The sequence below is a fragment of the Vanessa cardui genome, chromosome 17, assembly GCF_905220365.1.
Source record: "Vanessa cardui chromosome 17, ilVanCard2.1, whole genome shotgun sequence".
Lineage (NCBI taxonomy): Eukaryota > Metazoa > Arthropoda > Insecta > Lepidoptera > Nymphalidae > Vanessa > Vanessa cardui.
This window is the reverse complement of record NC_061139.1, coordinates 5102801-5123663: the sequence shown is the minus strand read 5'-3', so window position 1 is coordinate 5123663 and position 20863 is coordinate 5102801. Positions and strand designations below refer to the sequence as shown.

The 20863-nt window shown below is 30.3% G+C and overlaps 1 protein-coding gene across 1 annotated transcript in view; it reads left to right on the top strand.

Annotated features, from left to right (window-relative positions):
* Positions 1–20849, top strand: part of LOC124536645 (estradiol 17-beta-dehydrogenase 11-like) — a 45016-nt gene extending 24167 nt beyond the window's left edge. The window contains exons 3-7 of the mRNA XM_047113175.1: positions 10248–10372; positions 11890–12000; positions 13225–13472; positions 13942–14058; positions 18311–20849. Coding sequence (XP_046969131.1) covers positions 10248–10372; positions 11890–12000; positions 13225–13472; positions 13942–14058; positions 18311–18494 — 785 coding nt within the window. The 3' untranslated portion in view covers positions 18495–20849. The remainder of the gene's footprint in view (positions 1–10247; positions 10373–11889; positions 12001–13224; positions 13473–13941; positions 14059–18310) is intronic.
* Positions 20850–20863: the final 14 nt, after the last annotated feature.

Below are 20863 nucleotides of genomic sequence, written 5' to 3'. Positions count from 1 at the left end.
AGATCAAGGAAAACTGGTTCAATCTGTTCTAGCTTAAGTCCATCTAAAATACTAGTTATATTCTAGATATGTTGTAGATCACGGTACGAGTGTGCCTATAGTTTATACTTTTTAATTAACATGAACTTATAAAAATTATGTAAGAAGTACGTCAGACTAATTATGAACTGACTGCCTTGTTTTTATACATATAAGGTAGCAGATCCCGAGGTCCTACATTCTAACATTCATTTTTAAATGGTTTTAAATATTTAATCTTGGTAGTAGGGCTTTGTGCAAGCCCGTCTGGGTAGGTACCACCCACTCATCAGTTATTCTACCGCCAAATAGCAGTACTCAGTATTGTTGTGTTCCGGTTTGAAGGGTGAGTGAGCCAGTGTAACTACAGGCACAAGGGACATAACATCTTAGTGACCAAGGTTGGTGGCACATTGACGATGTAAGGAATAGTTAATATTTCTTACAGCGTCATTGTCTATGGGTATTGGTGACCACTTACTATCAGGTGGCCCATATGCTCGTCCACCAACCTATAACATAAAAAAAAAGAAAAAAAATGTAAACAAGCCATAATCTTTTTGAGAAACAAGTAACTGAGAAACGTTACGACCAAATTGTAGTAGTTGATATCAATCATGATTGTGACAAAGGATGTATATGATCAAAGATGTAGGATATTTGTGTCAAAAAATTTGTGACATTTCAGAGCAGCCCGCGTTTGGATATTTGCAGAGTATACACTCTCGTGCCTCATAGAGCGCTTTAATATTTTGGTTTTGCTTATGAATTTTTCGAAAACTTTTCCGAGAACTCACTAGTGTACTCGGCTCCATCTCAGCTCGTTCCTGTGTCTGGATAGTCTTTTTAGAGAATAGTTGGTAATGACAACTTCATAGGACGCGAGATCTTCCACAGACCCATTTAAATTGTTTTAATTGTTGTTATAATTTTCAAGGATACTAATCCGACACTATTACGATCACAATTTACTTATTAAATAAATTGTTTGTGACAAACAAAGTGGAAAATGTTTGTGTAATTTTGTTTATAAGTTTCCACTAAATTGTGTGTCAACATATGTATTTTTAATTTTAAATTGTGGATAAATCAACCATCTTCTTCCGTATAAAAGTTGGCCAACCGGTCATTATAATATGTAGTCAACATGCCGTCATTATTAATTAAATATATTGACATGCATTAAAATTTTAATTTCTTTAGTAAGCCTAGCATTTAATTTTTATATAAAAAATATGCGCATTTTTTAAATCTTATTACATATTCTATTATTTTTTTGAATGAAAAGTATTTTTATCATTGTATGATTTTTTTTTTGTCATATATCATCATCGAGAGCTGAGATGGCCCAGTGGTTAGAACGCGTGCATCTTAACCGATGATTGCGGGTTCAAACCCAGGCAATCACCACTATATATATATATGTGCTTAATTTGTGTTTATAATTCATCTCGTGCTCGGCGGTGAAGGAAAACATCGTGAGGAAACCTGCATGTGTCTAATATCATCGAAATTCTGTCAATGTGCATTCCACCGCATCCGCATTGGAACAGCGTGGTGGAATTTGTTTCAAACCCTCTCCTTAATGGAAGAAGAGGTATCTTATCTCAGCAGTGGGAAATGTACAGGCTGTTACTTTACTTTACTTTTTCTTTACATCAGCCCATATTTGTCCACAGCTGGACAAAGGCTTTCCAAATGCACACCACTGTCACCTTTTCATATATATTTACTCGTAATTTAAAAATTATGGTGCCTCATCAGTACATATTTTAGAACAAAGTCCAACCCGCTGCGTCGGATCGTCTGAACGCGATAAACTCATAAACTATCGAACGTTTTTTTTTCGCCATTGGACGTGTTACTCCATGAGATAGGTTTGGGTGTATAATTAACTACGTGTAAGTGTAAATTAAGTTAAATACGATGTTATTGAGTGGAAAAATTATGCCGACTGGATTTATTTACGATTTAAACGTACTCTTATTCAAACATGCGAAGCCGGAAAGATCTCACGCAACTTTTGTACACTATTATGTATATTTTACATTTCGTTTCGCATTACAATAAAGAATATATAAATAAAATAATGTAAATATTATGTAAATTTGACTAATTATTTTTTATAACAGTTTTTTTTAGTGTATTTACGTCACTTGAGAACCTTCAAAGAGTTATTGACGTAGGACTTCGCTCATGAAACTGTAATCTTTTGTTTACACTTAAATTTAATGTACGTAGAATCTTGCATTCAATAATAACACAATATATAAGACTATTGAACCATACCGACTTAGCACGGGTGAAATGTTAATCCTAAATACACTACAGTATACATATACGTTCCCAACTTATTTATTTTAGACAATGCAAACCACTAAGTCCCTACGTATTACAGAAAATATGTTCATTTACGACATCACTTTAAAAACCTCTAAAATTATCAGTGTTTCTATAATATTATACATATAAATCACCCTCTTGAATCAGTCTATCTATTGCAAAAAAAACGTATCAAAATCCGTTGTGTATTTTTAAAGGTCTAAGCATACAATAAGGACAGATAGCGGTAAGCGACTTTGTTTTATACTCTGTAATGATGATTATAAGGAAAATTATATGTAATAAGGCGGAACTGAAGATTTCTCTATTATTGAGGATGTTTGGCGCCAAAATAAGCGCCCAAACATAAATATTTCATTCGTCAGTCATAACGACATGTTGGTAATATACTATTTAACATTTTGGAATTTCACCATAGCTTTATGTATGATTATTATTTAAACGCGTTTTGCTATTTGCGAATTGAGAGAAAGCCGGCTCGTAAATGAACGAAACTCTCTGTATACATTTTGCCTATTTCGACATCTGTGTCTTTTCTACAACGACCATAAAATTCACATACATATATTACTGTCTACTGAAGAATTCATTTATTCGCGAGGTAAATATTTGAATATTTAAAATAATTCTAAATAATATTTAACATGTAGTTCTAAGAACCACGTTGATATGTTCAAACATTTCATGTGTTTGACATTTCAATGAGTCGTTATTGTACTGGTCGTATGTATATATATACACAAGCAAAAAATTGATTTTAAGACGTCATGTAGTGGACATTGTGAGTGACTAGGTATGTACGCAATACATAGTATAAACTATAATACACCAAGACTTGAAATTTGGAAACATACAACGTACATTACAAAACTTGATCCACGGAGGATTATTTGGTGGCAGTTTTTTGTGCAAGCCCCTCTATATAGGTACCACCCACTCATTTGACGAGTACATAAGCCAGTTTATTTTTAATTACAAGCAGAAGGGGTGTAATATCTTAGTTACCAAGGTTAGTTGGCGGGTATATTGCCGATGTAAGATATGGTTAATATTTTTACAGTGTCATTATCAATGGGCGGTGGTGAATACTTACCATGGTGTCCCATTTCCTTGTCTGCCTGGATCATAAAATAAATTTCATACAAAAAATATTTTTCATAATTGGTTTATAAATACCTGATTTCTAACATAAAAAAGATTTTTAAATATATAATCGAATGAATACAATTAACAGTTCAAACAAATAGACATGAGACAAGATGTACCTACTGTGTGACAACCCTATTCACGTGTACACTTCAAAGTTAAAAAGGTTGTAAGTATTTTTTTTATAAAATATAAAGAGTACGAACATAAAATAGGTACAAAGATTTACCTCTAATTTCCTTTTTTCTATTTACTATAATATAATAATATAAATACTGCATATTTATATTTTCTCTTACAATAATGCATTAATTACACCAGGAAATTGTTGACTCTATATATGTATAATAAAATTCAGATAATAAACCGATACAAAAAATTATGCACTAGTTTGTTCCTTCACTTATATCCTTGTATTGTTTCCGGAACAACCAAGGTTAGTCTGACTAAAGTAATTTCTATAAATTATACGATAGGAGAACATACAAGGATGAGAAAATTTGGTTATCATATATTAAAGTAAAAATTTAACTACCAAAGTAATTAGATAGGGTAAAAATGTATTGCCAGCTCTTTCTATGGTAATGTAAAGTTGAAAAGGAAAGGAAGTATTTTAATCCTGTCGTAAACAACTCGTTTAAATATTTTGTGATGTATGTGTTTTCCGATGCATGTAAATGGAGATTTTGTGTTTACTAAACCATGCCAAACCTGGCAAACAAGATAATTTAATGACCACTCGTTATATATTATATAACGAGACTTATTACTACTACATACTATATACTTACTACTACTTATTTTCGAAAATATTACATATTTAAAATGCAGAGACCTTACTACTGTCTCTGTATTTTCTATTTACTAATATATATAATATATAATAAGATCATCATAATGAAACTGTACTTATATATATATATTTAATAAGTACAGTTTCATTATGATGATCCTTCAATTAATCTATGTATGATGTTCTAGTAAACAGATATGTTATTAACGCGCAAAAAGTGAAGACTAGAAAACGTCTTAATTGGGACGTTTGCCTTTAGTCGTTTTACGTAGTAATACGTTATAATACATCATAGTTACGTAGTAATACGTTTTGCGTGATTAAAACATCTAGTTATCCCTTTTACTTATTGTTTTTATCAAGCTATCCTTTTTACTTTTAACTAAATGTAAAAATAAACGGTCCCCGGCGCGGCGCACTTTTTTCTGTTGTTTAGTATGGATATAACATATCTGTTTATTAGAATATCATTGCAATTAATAAGCTATGATTACGAATAAATTTCGTAATAAAAATAGCTCTACAAATGTTATTTATCTTTTAAATCAACCAATACCCATAATCAATGCAGACGTAATTACAGTCATTATCTTTCGATCCACGTGCTAGGTTGTATCCTGTATTATTGTGAGATCGTCAAACCAAAGCTAAGATGACGTTCGTTCAAAAAGTACTTGTCAGTAATTTAGCCAACATCCGTACCAAAGATAAACGCAGATTATTATAGAAAACCGGTTACAGTACAATTCAAAATTAAACTATTTTTAGTAGACAAGTTCCGACGACTTAATAAATTATATAAAGTGTTATTATAATACGGCAAAAAATAATTTATTCAAAAATACTTTTTTTATTGCTACTTAATTTGTAACAAGATAACAGATTGGTATATAAATAATTGGTATATAGATAATTGATATAGCGATCATTAATATTTATCTATACTAATATTATGTGAAAGTAACTCTATCTGTATGTAGCTCTTACAATAATCAAACCGCTGAATCGAATTTGATGAAATTTTGTATGAAAAAAATTAACTAAACACATGACAACCAAACCGCGTGCGAAGCCGCGGGTGACAAATTATAGTTATATATTATACGACAGTATTCTTAAAGTGAACTACATGTTCTTCTATTCCCAACAGAGTTCACTGACTCTTTATTTTATATATGACAACGGTAAATGATTACAACCGTTAAATATGTTATTAAAAAAATGTGCACAGTGGACGTAGATTTTTTATTGAAACTTTTAAAAATCCGGATATATTATAGTTAGGATTAAAATAGTTAATGAAGTTAGACTGAAATTCAGTCTGGAACACACGAATTAGTGCAAGAAAATACACAGCTTTATTTACTCTTACTAAAACTACGCCCTCTCTCTGTTTGCCTAACATATGGCTTTAAATTGAGAACTATAACCCACAAGTTTAATTTAAAATAAATATATATGGCCTATTCAAGTTTGGTAATTAGTACTGTTTAATTATAATTATATAATTCGCATTTGAATCTAATTATCCCAAATTGCTTTATTAATTAAATTAAAATCGTAAAAATATGTATTTGGTTACATTGTTAAATTGATTATTTGTTTACTATTACAAATGGAGTAATTAATTGTTATTTAGATTTATTTTTTACAATACTAAATATTAACATCGTAATCAATTTATTATATAACCTTAATTCGAAGAGAAATTATTTCGCTTTTTCCACGTGAGTGAATCTGCAATAAAAAGAGCAAGTTAAATGTTGCTATGTAATATTGAGTATCAATATAATTTATCTAATAACTTTTAAAAAAGATATATCATTTGTATATAGCTCCTCATAACTACTTTTAAAATAATATTATCAACTAATTTTAAAGTAAAAGTTACATGGTTATTTTTCTAGTACTTGTAGCACTGTGTAGTACTTGTTGAGTAGGTTTTATTATTATGAAAATATGATTATTCACCGTATCCACCAATGATATCGTTCCAATACCTGTTGACTTCCAAGCAGGATACATTACATACAAATATATTTGTATTTAACTGTATGATTGTATTTTTTAAATGTTGGAAAAGATTAACTACTGAGTTTCTTACCGGTTCTTCTCGGTAGAATCTACTTTCCAAACCGGTGGTAGCTTCACTTAATTGTAAAATGACGATTCAAAAGTGCTTGTAAAAGCCCACTTGAATAAAGTTTATTTTGATTGATTGATTGAATTCAATGTCAAAGTTGTTTATTTTACTCCTTTAGTAGTTGGAATAGACAAAAACTATTAATTTTCTTATAAAAATATTGTAATAATCGAATCAATTAAATTAACTGGTTTTATCATATTAATTTTCCACTGAAAGTATATAAAGTAAGACTAATAATTATTTTATACGGATTTTTTATTTTCAAATTTATGTAATTATGATCGTTTGTTTTAACTTGCTTTTGAAATTTTGTCCCATAACCGTATTATTGTGGAGAGTCAAGGTGAGCTGGATTCCAGTAATTCGTGTAGTATGTAATTGAATCGAGCACTTACTTTCAAGTGTACTCGGTCAAGAGTAAACAGCACAGATTATAACAAAAGCGCCAATTGAGAATAATGACAGAAAAAAAAAAATGGTCAGCAAAACAAAAACCAAGGTTTTTTTTATTACTTCTTGTTGTATTTTTACGGTGTCACGTTGTATCATTCCTTTATTAAAAGATTATAAAAATGAGCTTCATATCATTTTATAACGCTATATAAAGTAAGATGATAAAAAATACGATATACGTTTAATGAAAGTTATAAATAAAAGCCACAGGCAGTATTATTACACTTATTTTATAGCTGTGCGAGTAATTATGTATAATTACTTCAGAACAAAAGAATAAGAGGTAAATACTTGAATCGATACAAAGAAAATATTTATATTTTTATCCATTGATTTTAAAGGATAAATAAAAGGAAAAACCGCGCTGAGTTGCTTATTTCTTTTGCGCGGTCAGCTTATTTTATCCGAATCGTTTTTGTAGTTTATAACATAATGTAGTAATTTGAATTTGGAAGTATAAACCTCATATATTCATATGAGGTGTGATAACATGATGATTTGTGTCGATAACATTTTAAATAACTAACATTCTTCGTCTTATTTTAAATTTCTTTAAAGTTAGTATTTCTATTAATAATGTTTATTAAGACAATTTGGTATCAATGCCGTAAGTTCCTGTGATTATATTAAAATTATTTAAATAAAAAAGTGGAACAGATTCAATACAATGCAATTCAATAAATTGTAAAAGTATTAGTTTTTTATACTTCGAAAAAGTCAAGAATATATATATATATTCTTTGGTCTTTGGTGGCAGTAGACTAATAATTATCGGAAATAATAAAACGAAAATATTTCATCATGTAAAATTAGATTTAAGGAATTATTTCTGCGAAGATATGCAAGACATTTTAGACCAAATCCCTAATGGTTGTAGTGTCTGCAAAAATCTTCAATAATTGAGTAAATGCGTAATATGCTAATTTTAACATTTATTACTTTAGATACATAACCAACGTAATAGTGATAACTACCACTATTGGTAGCATTAGTAATAAATATTTATTAAAAATAAAACACACGAAGTTGCCCTGTACAAAAATATTTACTCTATTAGAAAATCACTATAATCACCTATATTGTAAAGAGTTTCTATATATTTTTTTTCATAATCGTGCAGTCTTCTAATCTGATTGACAAGCTGCTTTCACATCATGATTGCTTATATTTATATGATTAGCATGCTTCGATGTTAAGTGGCTAGCTGGCTGTAATCTAGAATCTATCAATATGGCTGCAGATCTCGTGTTCTTGGTTTCAAATCACAGGTGATGTCTGAAAAATCATCCTATTTGTGCAGAGTAACTAAAACTTTAAGAGATGTACTGAATATGTATGACGAAAGAGGAAGAAAAAGTTCCTTATTACCATATGAATATTAATAAGAGAAAATATTAATTTATTTTTTGTCTTAAAGATTTACTTATTCATGTATATATAGTAATTATTAGTTATTCATAGATAATTTAATGAATTATTAATGAAATATTTAAATATTTTATTTATCCTTTAAAATACCATCTGCGCACTAGTAGAAAAATATGTGAATATAAAGGCTTTGGGTTGGCGGATAAGAGACAAAAATTTCATCTCAGAACTCATATATTTTGAACCCATAAGAACTTACTCTTTTAATTTCCTCACAAAAAAAGTTTTTACTTCTAAATAGCGCCTTACTAAAGATTTGGACTTTTAACACATTTAAAGACCTCATACGAGTAATTATTAACTAAGAAAAATAATAGAAAAAAATTATGATTATTTTGTGGATTTTATGACGTCACTTTATCCGTTGGATTATTACGTTGCCGTTACTATAATTCAACTTCGTAATGAGAAATACCGTTGGTTCACATTACGAAGGAAACACAGAAATTGGTAAAACGTAAAGTTTGAAATACGTAGGTATTGTAGGCTTAACACTTTTTAATGAATTCTCATTATTGTTTGTATCATTTACCGTTCAAAGTTCAGTGTAACTAATCATGAAGGTACTAAGCAATGTCTAAAAAATAATATAGCTTGAAGAAAAAATGTATATCTTTGTCATGATAATGATTTATTACTACTTTTTTAAACTTTCTACTATTTTAGGAAAAAAAACTAATAGGCGTTTTACTTTTAAAAATGGAAATTAAATGACCTTTAATTACTCAATCAATGTCGAAATATAGATATTTACAGGCACAAGATATATAACATCTTGTCATCATGTTTTCACGGTTTGTCTGTCGTTCTTTCACTACCAAACCATTAAACCGATTTTGATGAAATTAGTAAATGTAGTAGAAATAGTATGAAGCAAATTTTTACTCCTATTTTAGGCTACAATTTTGCCTAACACATGACAAACAACACTCGAAAACGTGCGCGAAGCCGCGTGCGATAAGAAGTTAAATTATATATTAAAAATAGTTAAGTTTGCCAGGTGATAAATACAATATAATATGCTATAAAACGAAGAGAACGCGGACGACTAGTTGCGAAATACAATTAACAGTTTACAGTGTTTACAGGAAATACCTTCTTAGTCAATCCTAATTAAGAAAATATATGTATCGGTATATCGGATAAACTTTCAAGGTATCAACCTTATTTTTATTTATATACTATTATTATTTTATTATGCTTATGTTTTTTAATATGAAATAACAGAATGCATTACTTTCTGAATCCTTGTTATTTAGTGGCGTAACCATTAGTTTTAAGTTTCTAAATAGCATTATACAAATAACTTATCATTTTTTCAAACGTTCGACGTATTTCGTGCTAATTTTATCACTTTGGCGCTAATCTTTTTATCGTATTAGTAAGTAAAAAACGTAAATTAATATTTATTATTCAAATCTTCTATACTTTATGAATAAAATATATAAAACAGTTGTTTATTCATTCATTCATAAATAGAATGCTACAAATATTTTACTACTAATAGCGACTGTTCAACAAAAGATTCCTTAATAAAACACATGTTTTTTTTGCTGTTGTGCTGTTGTACTGTGTAATGTAAAAAAAATAACCCCAGAGTTATAAACATGTTTTTGATAACAAATAATTGATCATTAACAAATTTGAAAAATAGAATATATGAACAATTTGCTTAGATATTTGTGTTACTCGAATTACTTAAATTCAATTATGTTATTTTTAGAGCATGAAATATAAACGAATGAAAAACGTACAAAAACAAAAAATATTTATACATATTTTGTAAAATTCTTCGACGATGTCATAATCCGTTGTAGCGGTCTGGGGCTGCAACAAATTATGTAATATGACTTTTTTTAGTTATAATAATGATAACATTTTCTATTATTATTGTCTAACATGATTAATTTATTGTTTTAGGTTTAGAAGACACTGAGAAACTAGTCAAGGGATTAGGCGGGAAGTGTTTCGGTTACGTGGTAGATCTCGCCAGCAAAGACGATATATACCAAGTCGCGAAGAAAGTCGAAAAGGAAGTCGGCAGGGTAAGTTAACTTATATGAATTTGCTTTGAGTGAATATGAGTGTGTAATTACTATGCATTGTATTGCTTATTAATGTGAAATTGTGTGTGACTGTACCATAGGAAACTTTTAATTACCAGAACATTTTCAATACGTTAAGTGCAGCAAATTTTATAAAATTAAGTTATCTGTGCTTCTTACAATACTATTGGCAATGTATTTATCTTATTTAATACCTACATCGTCGACGTCTTCGTCTAAATTATAAAAACACACGACTCATGCATATAATTATGATTTATTTATCTGCTATAAGGAAGTATTGAAAAAAGAGCATAGCATGAAGTAAATTTGTAAATAAATTAATATTGACTGCTTCCTAAAGTATTCTTGACGTCGTAAAAATTGGCAGTTTTTTTTTTAAGAAATGATTCTTACTGTTGCTGTTGTTTTTTAAAAATTATATTATTTTCAAGTACTTGCAGCAAGTATGGAAAGAATATTGTTATTATTCAAACTACCTAAAATATAAATACAAAAAATATGAACCCATTTAATTATTTTTTATATTTACATTATCTGTGACTAATATAAACGTCCCATTAAGGCCTTATTATTTTTTAATTTAATTTGCTTTATTTTCATGTTATTAATGTGTTCATTTTTTTATCAAACGCCTAAATTTTATTCCGTGATAATTTTAATTATCTAAATTTATAGAAACAAGTATGATTGTGTGTAACATATTACCTTACATTACGCAAAAAAAATATTGTGTGAACGAAACAATGACTATAAAGATTTTTCTAGAAGTGACCATGATCAATAATATAAAAAAGGCGTCGACCTTATAGAGTGATTAAAATTTATCATGTATAAGAAAATATTGAATTTGCTTTAACTCGGAAGATAATAACCATTCAAATATAAAATGGAATTGAAATTTTTTTTTAATTAAAGTGTTGCCATTTAAGTATCGATATTTTGCATTTAATTATATTTTTAAATCATTCACATTTACGAACAAAAAAAACATGTATCTTCCGTTTATGCTATTTCGAATGACGTAATAACCTTTAACTCTATCTTTAGATGTTCTAACATTAGGATTTCCCTCACAGAGAGTCATGTACCCTTTGAAAGATTCTCTTACATACAGAGCATACCACAACTGTCGTCACCTTGTCTTTCAAATATCATCATCCTCCTGCCCTTATCCCAATTTTATTTGGGGTCGGCACAGAATGTCTTCTCCTTCCATACTTCTCTGTCAGACGTCATCTCACAAGTAACATTATTTCTAGCCATATCGTCTTTCACACAATCCATCCATCGTTTCCTTGGTCGTCCTCTACCTCTATATCCATCCACATCGATGCTCAAGGCCTTCCTCACAATGTGTTCCTCATTCCTCCGCATTACATGCCCATACCATGATAGCCGCCTTCCACATAACTTCTCGGCTATCGGTGTCACTTTCAAACTTCCTCTTATATCAAATATTAATGTTATTTTAAATTTATCTCGTCTTATTTTAGGTAACATTGCTCATCAACAATGCCGGAGTAGTGTCAGGGCAATATCTGCTAGACACGCCGGATCATCTCATACAAAGAACGTTTGACGTCAACATCTTAGCGCATTTCTGGGTACGTTTTATTTTATCATACACAAACAAAAAATTGTTTATTACTTATTATATTGTATAATCGAAAATCGCTAGCGGCAAGAGTACATGAATAAACTAAAGGTTCAATTTTCATGTGGTTTGTGGTGCAACTTAGCTCGTGCGGCGAAGGTAAACATTGTGAGGATGTCTATGTACTTGTGTCAGATGTAGAGCCATTACGTGTGCACTGTGCATCGCCCAAACCACAGTTAAGCATTGATGGAAAAACCTTTAAAAATAATTATACCATCTTGAATACTCAATCGCAATTCGCAAGTAATATCGAAATTAAAACATATGTTTTAATAACTTACAATTAGATCGTTATTTTTGTGCTAATATATTATAATGAACTATGAAAAAGTAACTTTCCTTGTTTATAACTATATATTATTGGTGATGTTAGGGCTTTGTGCAAATAAGTGACTACAGACAGGGTTGGAACATTTGCCGATCCGCTTGCCTATAACATAAAAAACTTACTTACATGTTATTAAGTGAAGAGTCAGATCGACATTGAAAGCAACGACTACATATTATTTTATCTGTTTATAGAGACCATAAAGCTTTAAGCTAATGTTTCACCATGACCTGATTGGTAGAAAATAAAATAATAAACATAAGCATAAAACACATACTTTGTAGTAGTATACTACTGAATTTATTATTAAAATGGTCATGTTGACCTCCAGGCCAATTGTTCGGTCATCATAGCCAAAGGCTAGCCCACTGCACTGGAAATATTGCAGTGCATCTGTAAGCCCAAAGACAAGTGCAATCTTAGTCACTCTTATAAGGTGCTGACCACATTGGTAGTAGTGGGAAACAATGGGTTTTCCGGACTTTTAAAGCGAAGGGAGTATAAATATTGTTATACTCTCATTATATTCCCTTTTGTTAAATCCTACACGAGATGCTACTGATAATTGTTTGACATAGAAAACTGATTTTTTTAATTGGTATGACCCGAGATGTGGTATCTTGGATCTTGAAATAAAGAGCATTAAGCTAATAAGGATTTATTCCATACATATGACGTCCTACTTAATATTTGAATATATTCTGACATCTTCGCTACGAAGTTATTATAAATAAATAGCTACCTTCAGACAAAACCTTGTTCGTTATTTGAAATATTAAAAATAAAATATGTAACAGCAAAGTTTACAGCAAACTCTACCATTTATTCTTCTAACATTTTCAGACGGTTAAGGCTTTTCTACCAGCAATGTTGGAACACAATGATGGTCATATTGTGACCATTGCGTCAATGGCGGGACAGGTCGGTGTCGCGAAGCTTGTGGACTACTGTTCCTCAAAATCAGCTGCCTGTGGCTTTGACGAGGCGCTGAGATTAGAGTTAGAAGTCAAAGGAGTCAAAGGCGTGCACACGTCACTCATATGCCCTTATTTCATCCGTGCGACCGGAATGTTTGAAGAGGTCAACTCAAGGTGAGTTGGCGTTGCAAGGAAATACATACATATTACATATATATATCTACATACAGCCACGTCGGTTTGTGCATGTAAAGTATACTTTGTTAATAATAACGTATTAATGGGTTTCTAGTTTTTGTTACATGTCTGCGATAGCGATCTTCTTAATGATATATATTTAATGTGAATAACGTTACAAACGCCTCTATGGCATATGAATACTATGTTAATAACAAAATATTTACACAACCTATGAACACGTTTATAATTATTAACATGCAATATATCAACATTCCACAATTTGCATTTTATTACTATTATTTTTTTTTAAATGAATAACTTATTTTTTTTTATTGTTGTAAATAAAAAACAAAGGAAGATCGATGTTGCACTTTAATAAAACCTTTTTTGATACCAAATAAGGATTATTTCGTTTTTATTTCTGTAAATCATTATATAATTCTTGTTTATCTTCTATCCACAGGTTTGTGCCAACACTGAGTTCGAACGATGTAGCTGACCGCGTCATACTAGCGATCCGCACCAATGAACCTCTAGCCGTTATACCGGCGTACTTCAGACTGTTGCTGCCTTTTAAATGGTAAGTTTAAAAATACATAATATGATTCATTAATAAAAAAGAAACTGCAAATGTAAGTAAACAAAGGTAAAATAGTTTAGAAACTTATTAGACGACTTTTTTTTATTTGTTATCTATTGACAACCTTTAGTCACAGAAATAATATATTCAAAACAAGCAAATTCAGACATAAATTTTGGAATATCATTGTCGTATTTCCATCAATGGCCAAGCAAAAGACATTCTTTACCGCTACCCATGTACCCAAAAATAAATTCAATATCTTAGACACTAATAATAAAAAACATCACGTGTTAATAAAAATAATCGCGAAAATTAGGAATCCCCTCTTTTAGATATTCCTTTGTGAAAGGTTGTATATGTTTATACTAAAAATTGCTTACACAAAAATTATTCTTACATAAATTAAGATGCACGGGGAAAAACATAAAAATACCTGAAAAAAACCACAGTATATAATAAAAACAAAATATTAAACGTCACGCAACAGACATACCTATTTTTATTCGCATTTTATTTTTATTTTACTTGCGCAATATTGTTTTTGCATAAGCTAAGTTTAAAATATGGTAATACTAATTACCATATTACATAACTTATGTAACAAATATTTAACTGAATATATTCAATGTATTAAAATAAAACAAATATTCATAACTGACTGCGTCGTTGGTCTAGGTTCACGAAACCCAGAGAAAATAATGGAATATAGTGCACCTGTTATGTACTATACTATATACATTATACCTATACTCGGGTACTTTAATTTTTCGTGTGTAGTTGGCTGGGCTGCGTTAAAATGGCCAACGAGACTTAAATTGGTCAGGAGAATCTTATCACCATCATTATTATCCAAAAAGATATCCGCGCATAATTTTATGAGCACTTTATAGTTTATAGTTAAAATGTAAAATTCTTGAAATATTTTTAGTAATGTTTGAGTCAATCCCTGTAAATTTTGTTTTTTTTTTTATATTTTTTCTCTACATTAAAAATGAAAATATAGAAAAATAATAAACGTCGTATATTTTTCTTGTAATAATTCTAATAACATCTTTAACGTGCAAGTATATAATTGTAAATGATTTAACATAATTGCTTGCAATTTTGTCCATAAGGAAATACAGAATATGATTAAATACATACAATAATATTATTATAATAATACACCATTGAAATGAAATATTATTTAAATAATATTTAATCCGACAATGCCACAAGAGAGGAAAAAAATTTATTCCTTGAATTTTTTTTTTTTGTATAATTTTAAGATATCTGAAACTACAAAACTATTTAATATTATTTATTGCAAAACTTTTAACTCGTCAAAAACTTGTTTATGATTATTTTACATAACAATGAGCCGCTCTATCACAAGTTCATGAACTGAACCGAGCTCAAAACAAGCCACTCTATTACTAGTCTGAAATTTCAACGAAGAGTATGCAAGCTAGAAATAAACGTTACAGATTATAGTACGACACCACTTAGATGTCGCATCGGCAAAATTCGTAAAACCGATCAAATCCGAATTGAGTACGCCATCCCAAATTATCAATATTTATTTCTCATGCGAATATGATCTTTGCACAAACGTAATAACTTGTTATATCATATGACCTAATATATTCGTCAATTTGACGCGTGGATTTACATGCACTTGCTTTCTCTGACGCGTGAATCTATAGCGACGAATAGCGTTGAATGGCGCGATAGGGAGCTATTTCTATTGGTTGTGTAAATCGGCAGTAATCGGTTTTAATTTAATTCCATTGCATTTTCCGATGCTACATCTAATTTGTGTCCTACTATACTTATGTTAGGTCTTATCTCTCATTTACCGTGAGCATTACGTCAAACGTATCATCGAGCATCGTAGGATTGTTATATTACATGGAAATATCCGAGAAAATGCTCTAGCCTATACTTACCTTCATATATCTGCATTTTCTTTAAATACCACTGACAAATAGTTTACGACAAAATAATAGGTATAAATAAATTTCAAAATGAACAAATATGATGTCAGTGTCTCTTGTGTATCCGGTTGTTTATTAAAAATAAAAATATAGTAGCTTAACTCTATGCTAATTATCATAGTGTTTTGTTATTCAATAAACATTTTTATATGAGGTCTCGATACTTGACCTAAAACAGCAATTAGCAACAATGAGTCAAGGATTCATTGCTTTGTTGAGACAAGAATTTGCGTGCTCTTTTACATTTGCTTTGTTAATGTTAAAGAAAAATAAATGATTAGATTTCCGCTTGAATTCAGTTCATAAGCAATTACTTCAATTTGACACGAAACGGACGGAATCGTGAGATTTACGTTATTTATATTAATTTATTTATTATAAATATATTGATAAATATATAGTGCGAACTCCTTCCTTGCGGCCCGTAAATATTTTTTAAAAAGTTCACAAATATGCACACAGGTCATATACAAGAAATTGAGAGGCTCTCAAATGCAACTTCAGACTTACACTACAATTTGTGTAAAATCAGTTTGTAGTTTTCATTTCTCTTTTTTCTCTTGTTTATTTATCTTTAAAGCCCAAACATATAAACATAATGTAATGTGTTTTTTGTATTGTATTTTTCTTTTTCTATGGAATATGGACTGATTAATACTAATTATGCATATGTATATTGGGCTTCTAAGATTAATATCATGACTGCGGCCCGCCTATGGTTTATTTTGTCACCCTGTGGCCCTTGCCTACCAAGGTTGCGGTTGGTTGAGGTTGCCGACTGCTGCAATACACCATTAAACTGGATGTTATGGCCCTTCTTCTTGTTACACTGACATTACTCTCGTTCACCCTTCTGCCAAAAAACCGCTGGACATTTTATATATTATACACTTTCCACTAACTTTTAAGCTTTTCCAGCTCATTTCAGTATCATTATTTCATTATCATATCATTTAAATATTTGATATTTTATTAATTAAATTTTGTAGTAAACTATAGCACAATATTTATACTTGAAAACCGACATAAATCGAAACATTTTAATTCGAATGTACCTATTATATAAAAAGAAGGCTCGCATGTTTACACATGCGCCATTATTTCAGCACCGCAATTATAATTATTATTATTATTTCACAAGGCCAGTCTATATTTATTTACGAGAAGTTTAAAATTTTCATATAAAATATAAAGATCCCTATCTAATAAGTTTATTTATAAAATAAAAACAAATGAATTTTAATAAAAAATTATACTCCACTATAATACTACGCAATTCATTTATTTGTGCAGCACTTATTAAATTGTACTTACAAAACAGTATTTGTAATTCAACCTGAGAAAATTCAAAGCATACATGAATATTTCCTAAATATAAGCAACTTATAATTTTAAAAACATTTCTGCGTGGGATCCAGCGCCATTGTTTGGTGCAGAATTGCGGGAAATCCATTTATATGAAATGGTCTCGGTGTGAATTTATTTCTCTAATAACAGATTAAATTGCTTTAACTGTGTTTTATAGATTATATGGTAAGAAAATATTTAACTGTAAAAAAAAAGTAAAGTAAAGTAACAGCCTGTAAATGTCCCACTGCTAGATAAGGCCATTAAGGAGAGGGTTTGGAACATATTCCACCACGCTGTTCCAATGCGGGTTGGTGGAAAGCACATGTGGCAGAATTTCGATGAAATTAGACACATGCAGGTTTTTTACGATGTTTTCCTTCACGGTCGAGCATGAGATGAATTATATACACAAATTAAGCATATATATATAGTGGTGCTTGCCTGGGTTTGAACCCGCAATCATCGGTTAAGATGCACGCGTTCTAACCACTGGGCCATCTCAGCTCAATTAAATTATCGAAGTTTTTGTGACAATTAAGAGAACCAGTGTTCACTTCTATCACAAGACGCAACATAGTTCAATTTCATAAAAACGAACAGCTGCGATAAGGCAAACTCTTGTACATGTTTATTGTTATAATATTTTTACTTGGTGTCAAGAGTATTCGTATTGTATTGTACAGCTCTATAAAAAATACGAATTTTACCGTATCTTACACAATATACCTATGTATATTGAGTAAGATACACTTCATATTATTAAATTAGAAAAAAATAACTTTTTTTATTTAGCAATTAGGAGCGTTGTTGTTTTTAAACAAACCGTTAAATGATTATGATGAAAAGCAATTTGTTTTGCAAGAATCCATTACTCATACAATCAATACAGGTCAAGTTAATAAATAATAATGAATTTGTTTCAGGATCGTGCCATGGCCGTGTATATCAGAACTGATACGCGGCCTGGTACCGGACGCGGTGCCGGCGCCCGCGCCGACGCCGGAGCAAAAGCGCGAAACCAAACACATCCTCGCGACGCCGAGCAAGTGCGAGTCCCGGCCGATGTCCCTCGCCTCCCCGCCCGCGAGACACGATCGGCAAGTGTGACCGCGACTTTACGTTTATCATATAAAACATTCGAGTAAATGTTGCCTCTTTCGTTTTAAACTCTGTACGTTTTATTGTAATATGTTTTGAAATTATTTCTAAATATCAACATATTATTTTTATTTAAATGTCCTCATGAAATTATATCAGAGGATGTTTGGATTTTTATGCGTAGATTGTCAGTGTCGTGGTATCCAAAAAATGAAAGATCTTTCAAAGACTTTAGACATACTTTTTTGTAAAGACATGCAATCTCGAGGACCAATCTAGTTGCCTTTTTAAATGCCTTACTGAGTAGAATAAGTGTAACGAATTGTTATTAATTATATAATCGGAAAGTATGTAGGCTTATGGTTTTGTGATTAACATTTTTATGACGTCAATGGGTGATTTTGTGACTTGAATAAAAATGTTACAATATCAATGTTAAAAATTAATTATATTCTGTAATTGTGCTTATCTCTCACAAATTAATCTTTTAAGTTTAGTTGTATAAATATAGAAGTAATTTTGTTTGTAAACGTAGGGGTACCGTGTTATTAGTCATATTGTGATTTTTAGCTGTATAATATGTGACAAAAATATATTAAGATTTTCTCATACTGTACAATGATCAGAGATGAGACTCAGTTCCCTATTACATCAACTTAGCATACTACCATCAAGTATGCCTTATAACATTGTGTTCTAGTATAAAGTTTGAGTGTTTGTGATCGTACAGAAACAACGCATATATTTTTTGATTGGCAACATTGTCGATAAATAAAAAAAAATCAGTCTAACCGCACACAATAACAACAAATAATACACTGTGAGCAAAGGTCATAATACCTTCAGCCGTCTTGTAATTTAAAAAAACATTATATTATGTTTTGGTACAAATAAGAAACTAAACAATTTGTTGCTGTAATTTAATAGATATAGATTATTTCGAAAATTATAATTCGATTTATTAAGCATCAAAACATTTATTTTGCAATGCATATTTGTACTTAATAATTGTTTGACAAAACAAATTAATGTGAGTCATTCATTACAAATGGTAAATGTTACCAAAATAGATGGAAAAATAGTGAACTGTATTTCACGTAGACTTCCAAACATAAACGATTGTGTAATCTACTCTAGTAAGACCTCAATTCGTATCTGACTCGTGAAGTATTAAAAATTGACCTACAGTAATACTTAGGGTATTACTTGATACGATTCCTTAAATGCTATCATTATTGTCAATAATATCAAAGTCCTTTTTAACATGGTTATTTTTATTACATTATCTGCGAATGTCTTGTTAACGAGACCTGTGAACAAGACATTCCTAGATATAGATAAAAATAAAAAAACATGGTAAATGTCCCGAAATTAATAACTTTAGTAATATCAAAGTCGCTTTTTGACATTTCACGACCGTTTTCTGCGGTGAGTTCAACTTCATTACGTCACTTTAATCAACAAAATCGATTTGATTTAACTAACAATATTGTTCATTTATTATCTCCAGTAGATATTATAGTAATGACATACCTCATTCAGTTGTATAGTTTTCTCGTTATTCTACGTCACAAAGGTTAATCTAAATTGCTCAATTACAAAATATACATATAAGTATTGTTTGTAAATATAGTTTTATCATCACTTATACCCTAATTAGGCATGAGGACTTCCGTATAAGGATATGACGATCGTAGGAATGATGGATCACAAGTTAATGTGATGTATATGTAGTGTTGAGGATATGAATTGTCTTTATGTAAGTTTAAAACTTGTTTTGAATTGTGTTTTACTGAGTGTCTAAAGGTTTAAAAATTTTAAAGTTGTTGTTTGTTTACAATCCATGGCCTATGTAAAGATTCATAGTAAATAATGCTAAGCTTCATTGTATTTACGATACCTCGTATCATGGGCGCCGGTCGTATAAATGGACGTGCACTTGGTACAAACCAGCCATTAAAGAAACACAGAAATATGATGTTATTTAATATTACTTGTAAACGTATAGTAACGTAATAGAAAGAGAAGAGGAGAAAGGAAAGAGAGGGAAATATCGGAAGGAAAAAATGAAAAACGTCTATAATGTAGTTCAAATTTGTTAAATACCAATCTATTCTGTGTCTTCTATCCATTGCTGTGAGCACTGTACCAAATGCACGAGTGGTATGTTCATACTGAATTTTATTAGTTACATAATTGTATCATGTAAATATTCAAATAGCACCTCCTTGGTAATGATCCTGCCGGCGCTCAAACCTCGTATTGTTTCACTCAAAGAGCTTGGTACTCATTATTGTTAAAGGTAAAAAAAATATACGGGAAATTGAGATTTATTACGATGAGAAATAAATATGGAAACTAAAATGTCATGCTTTTTA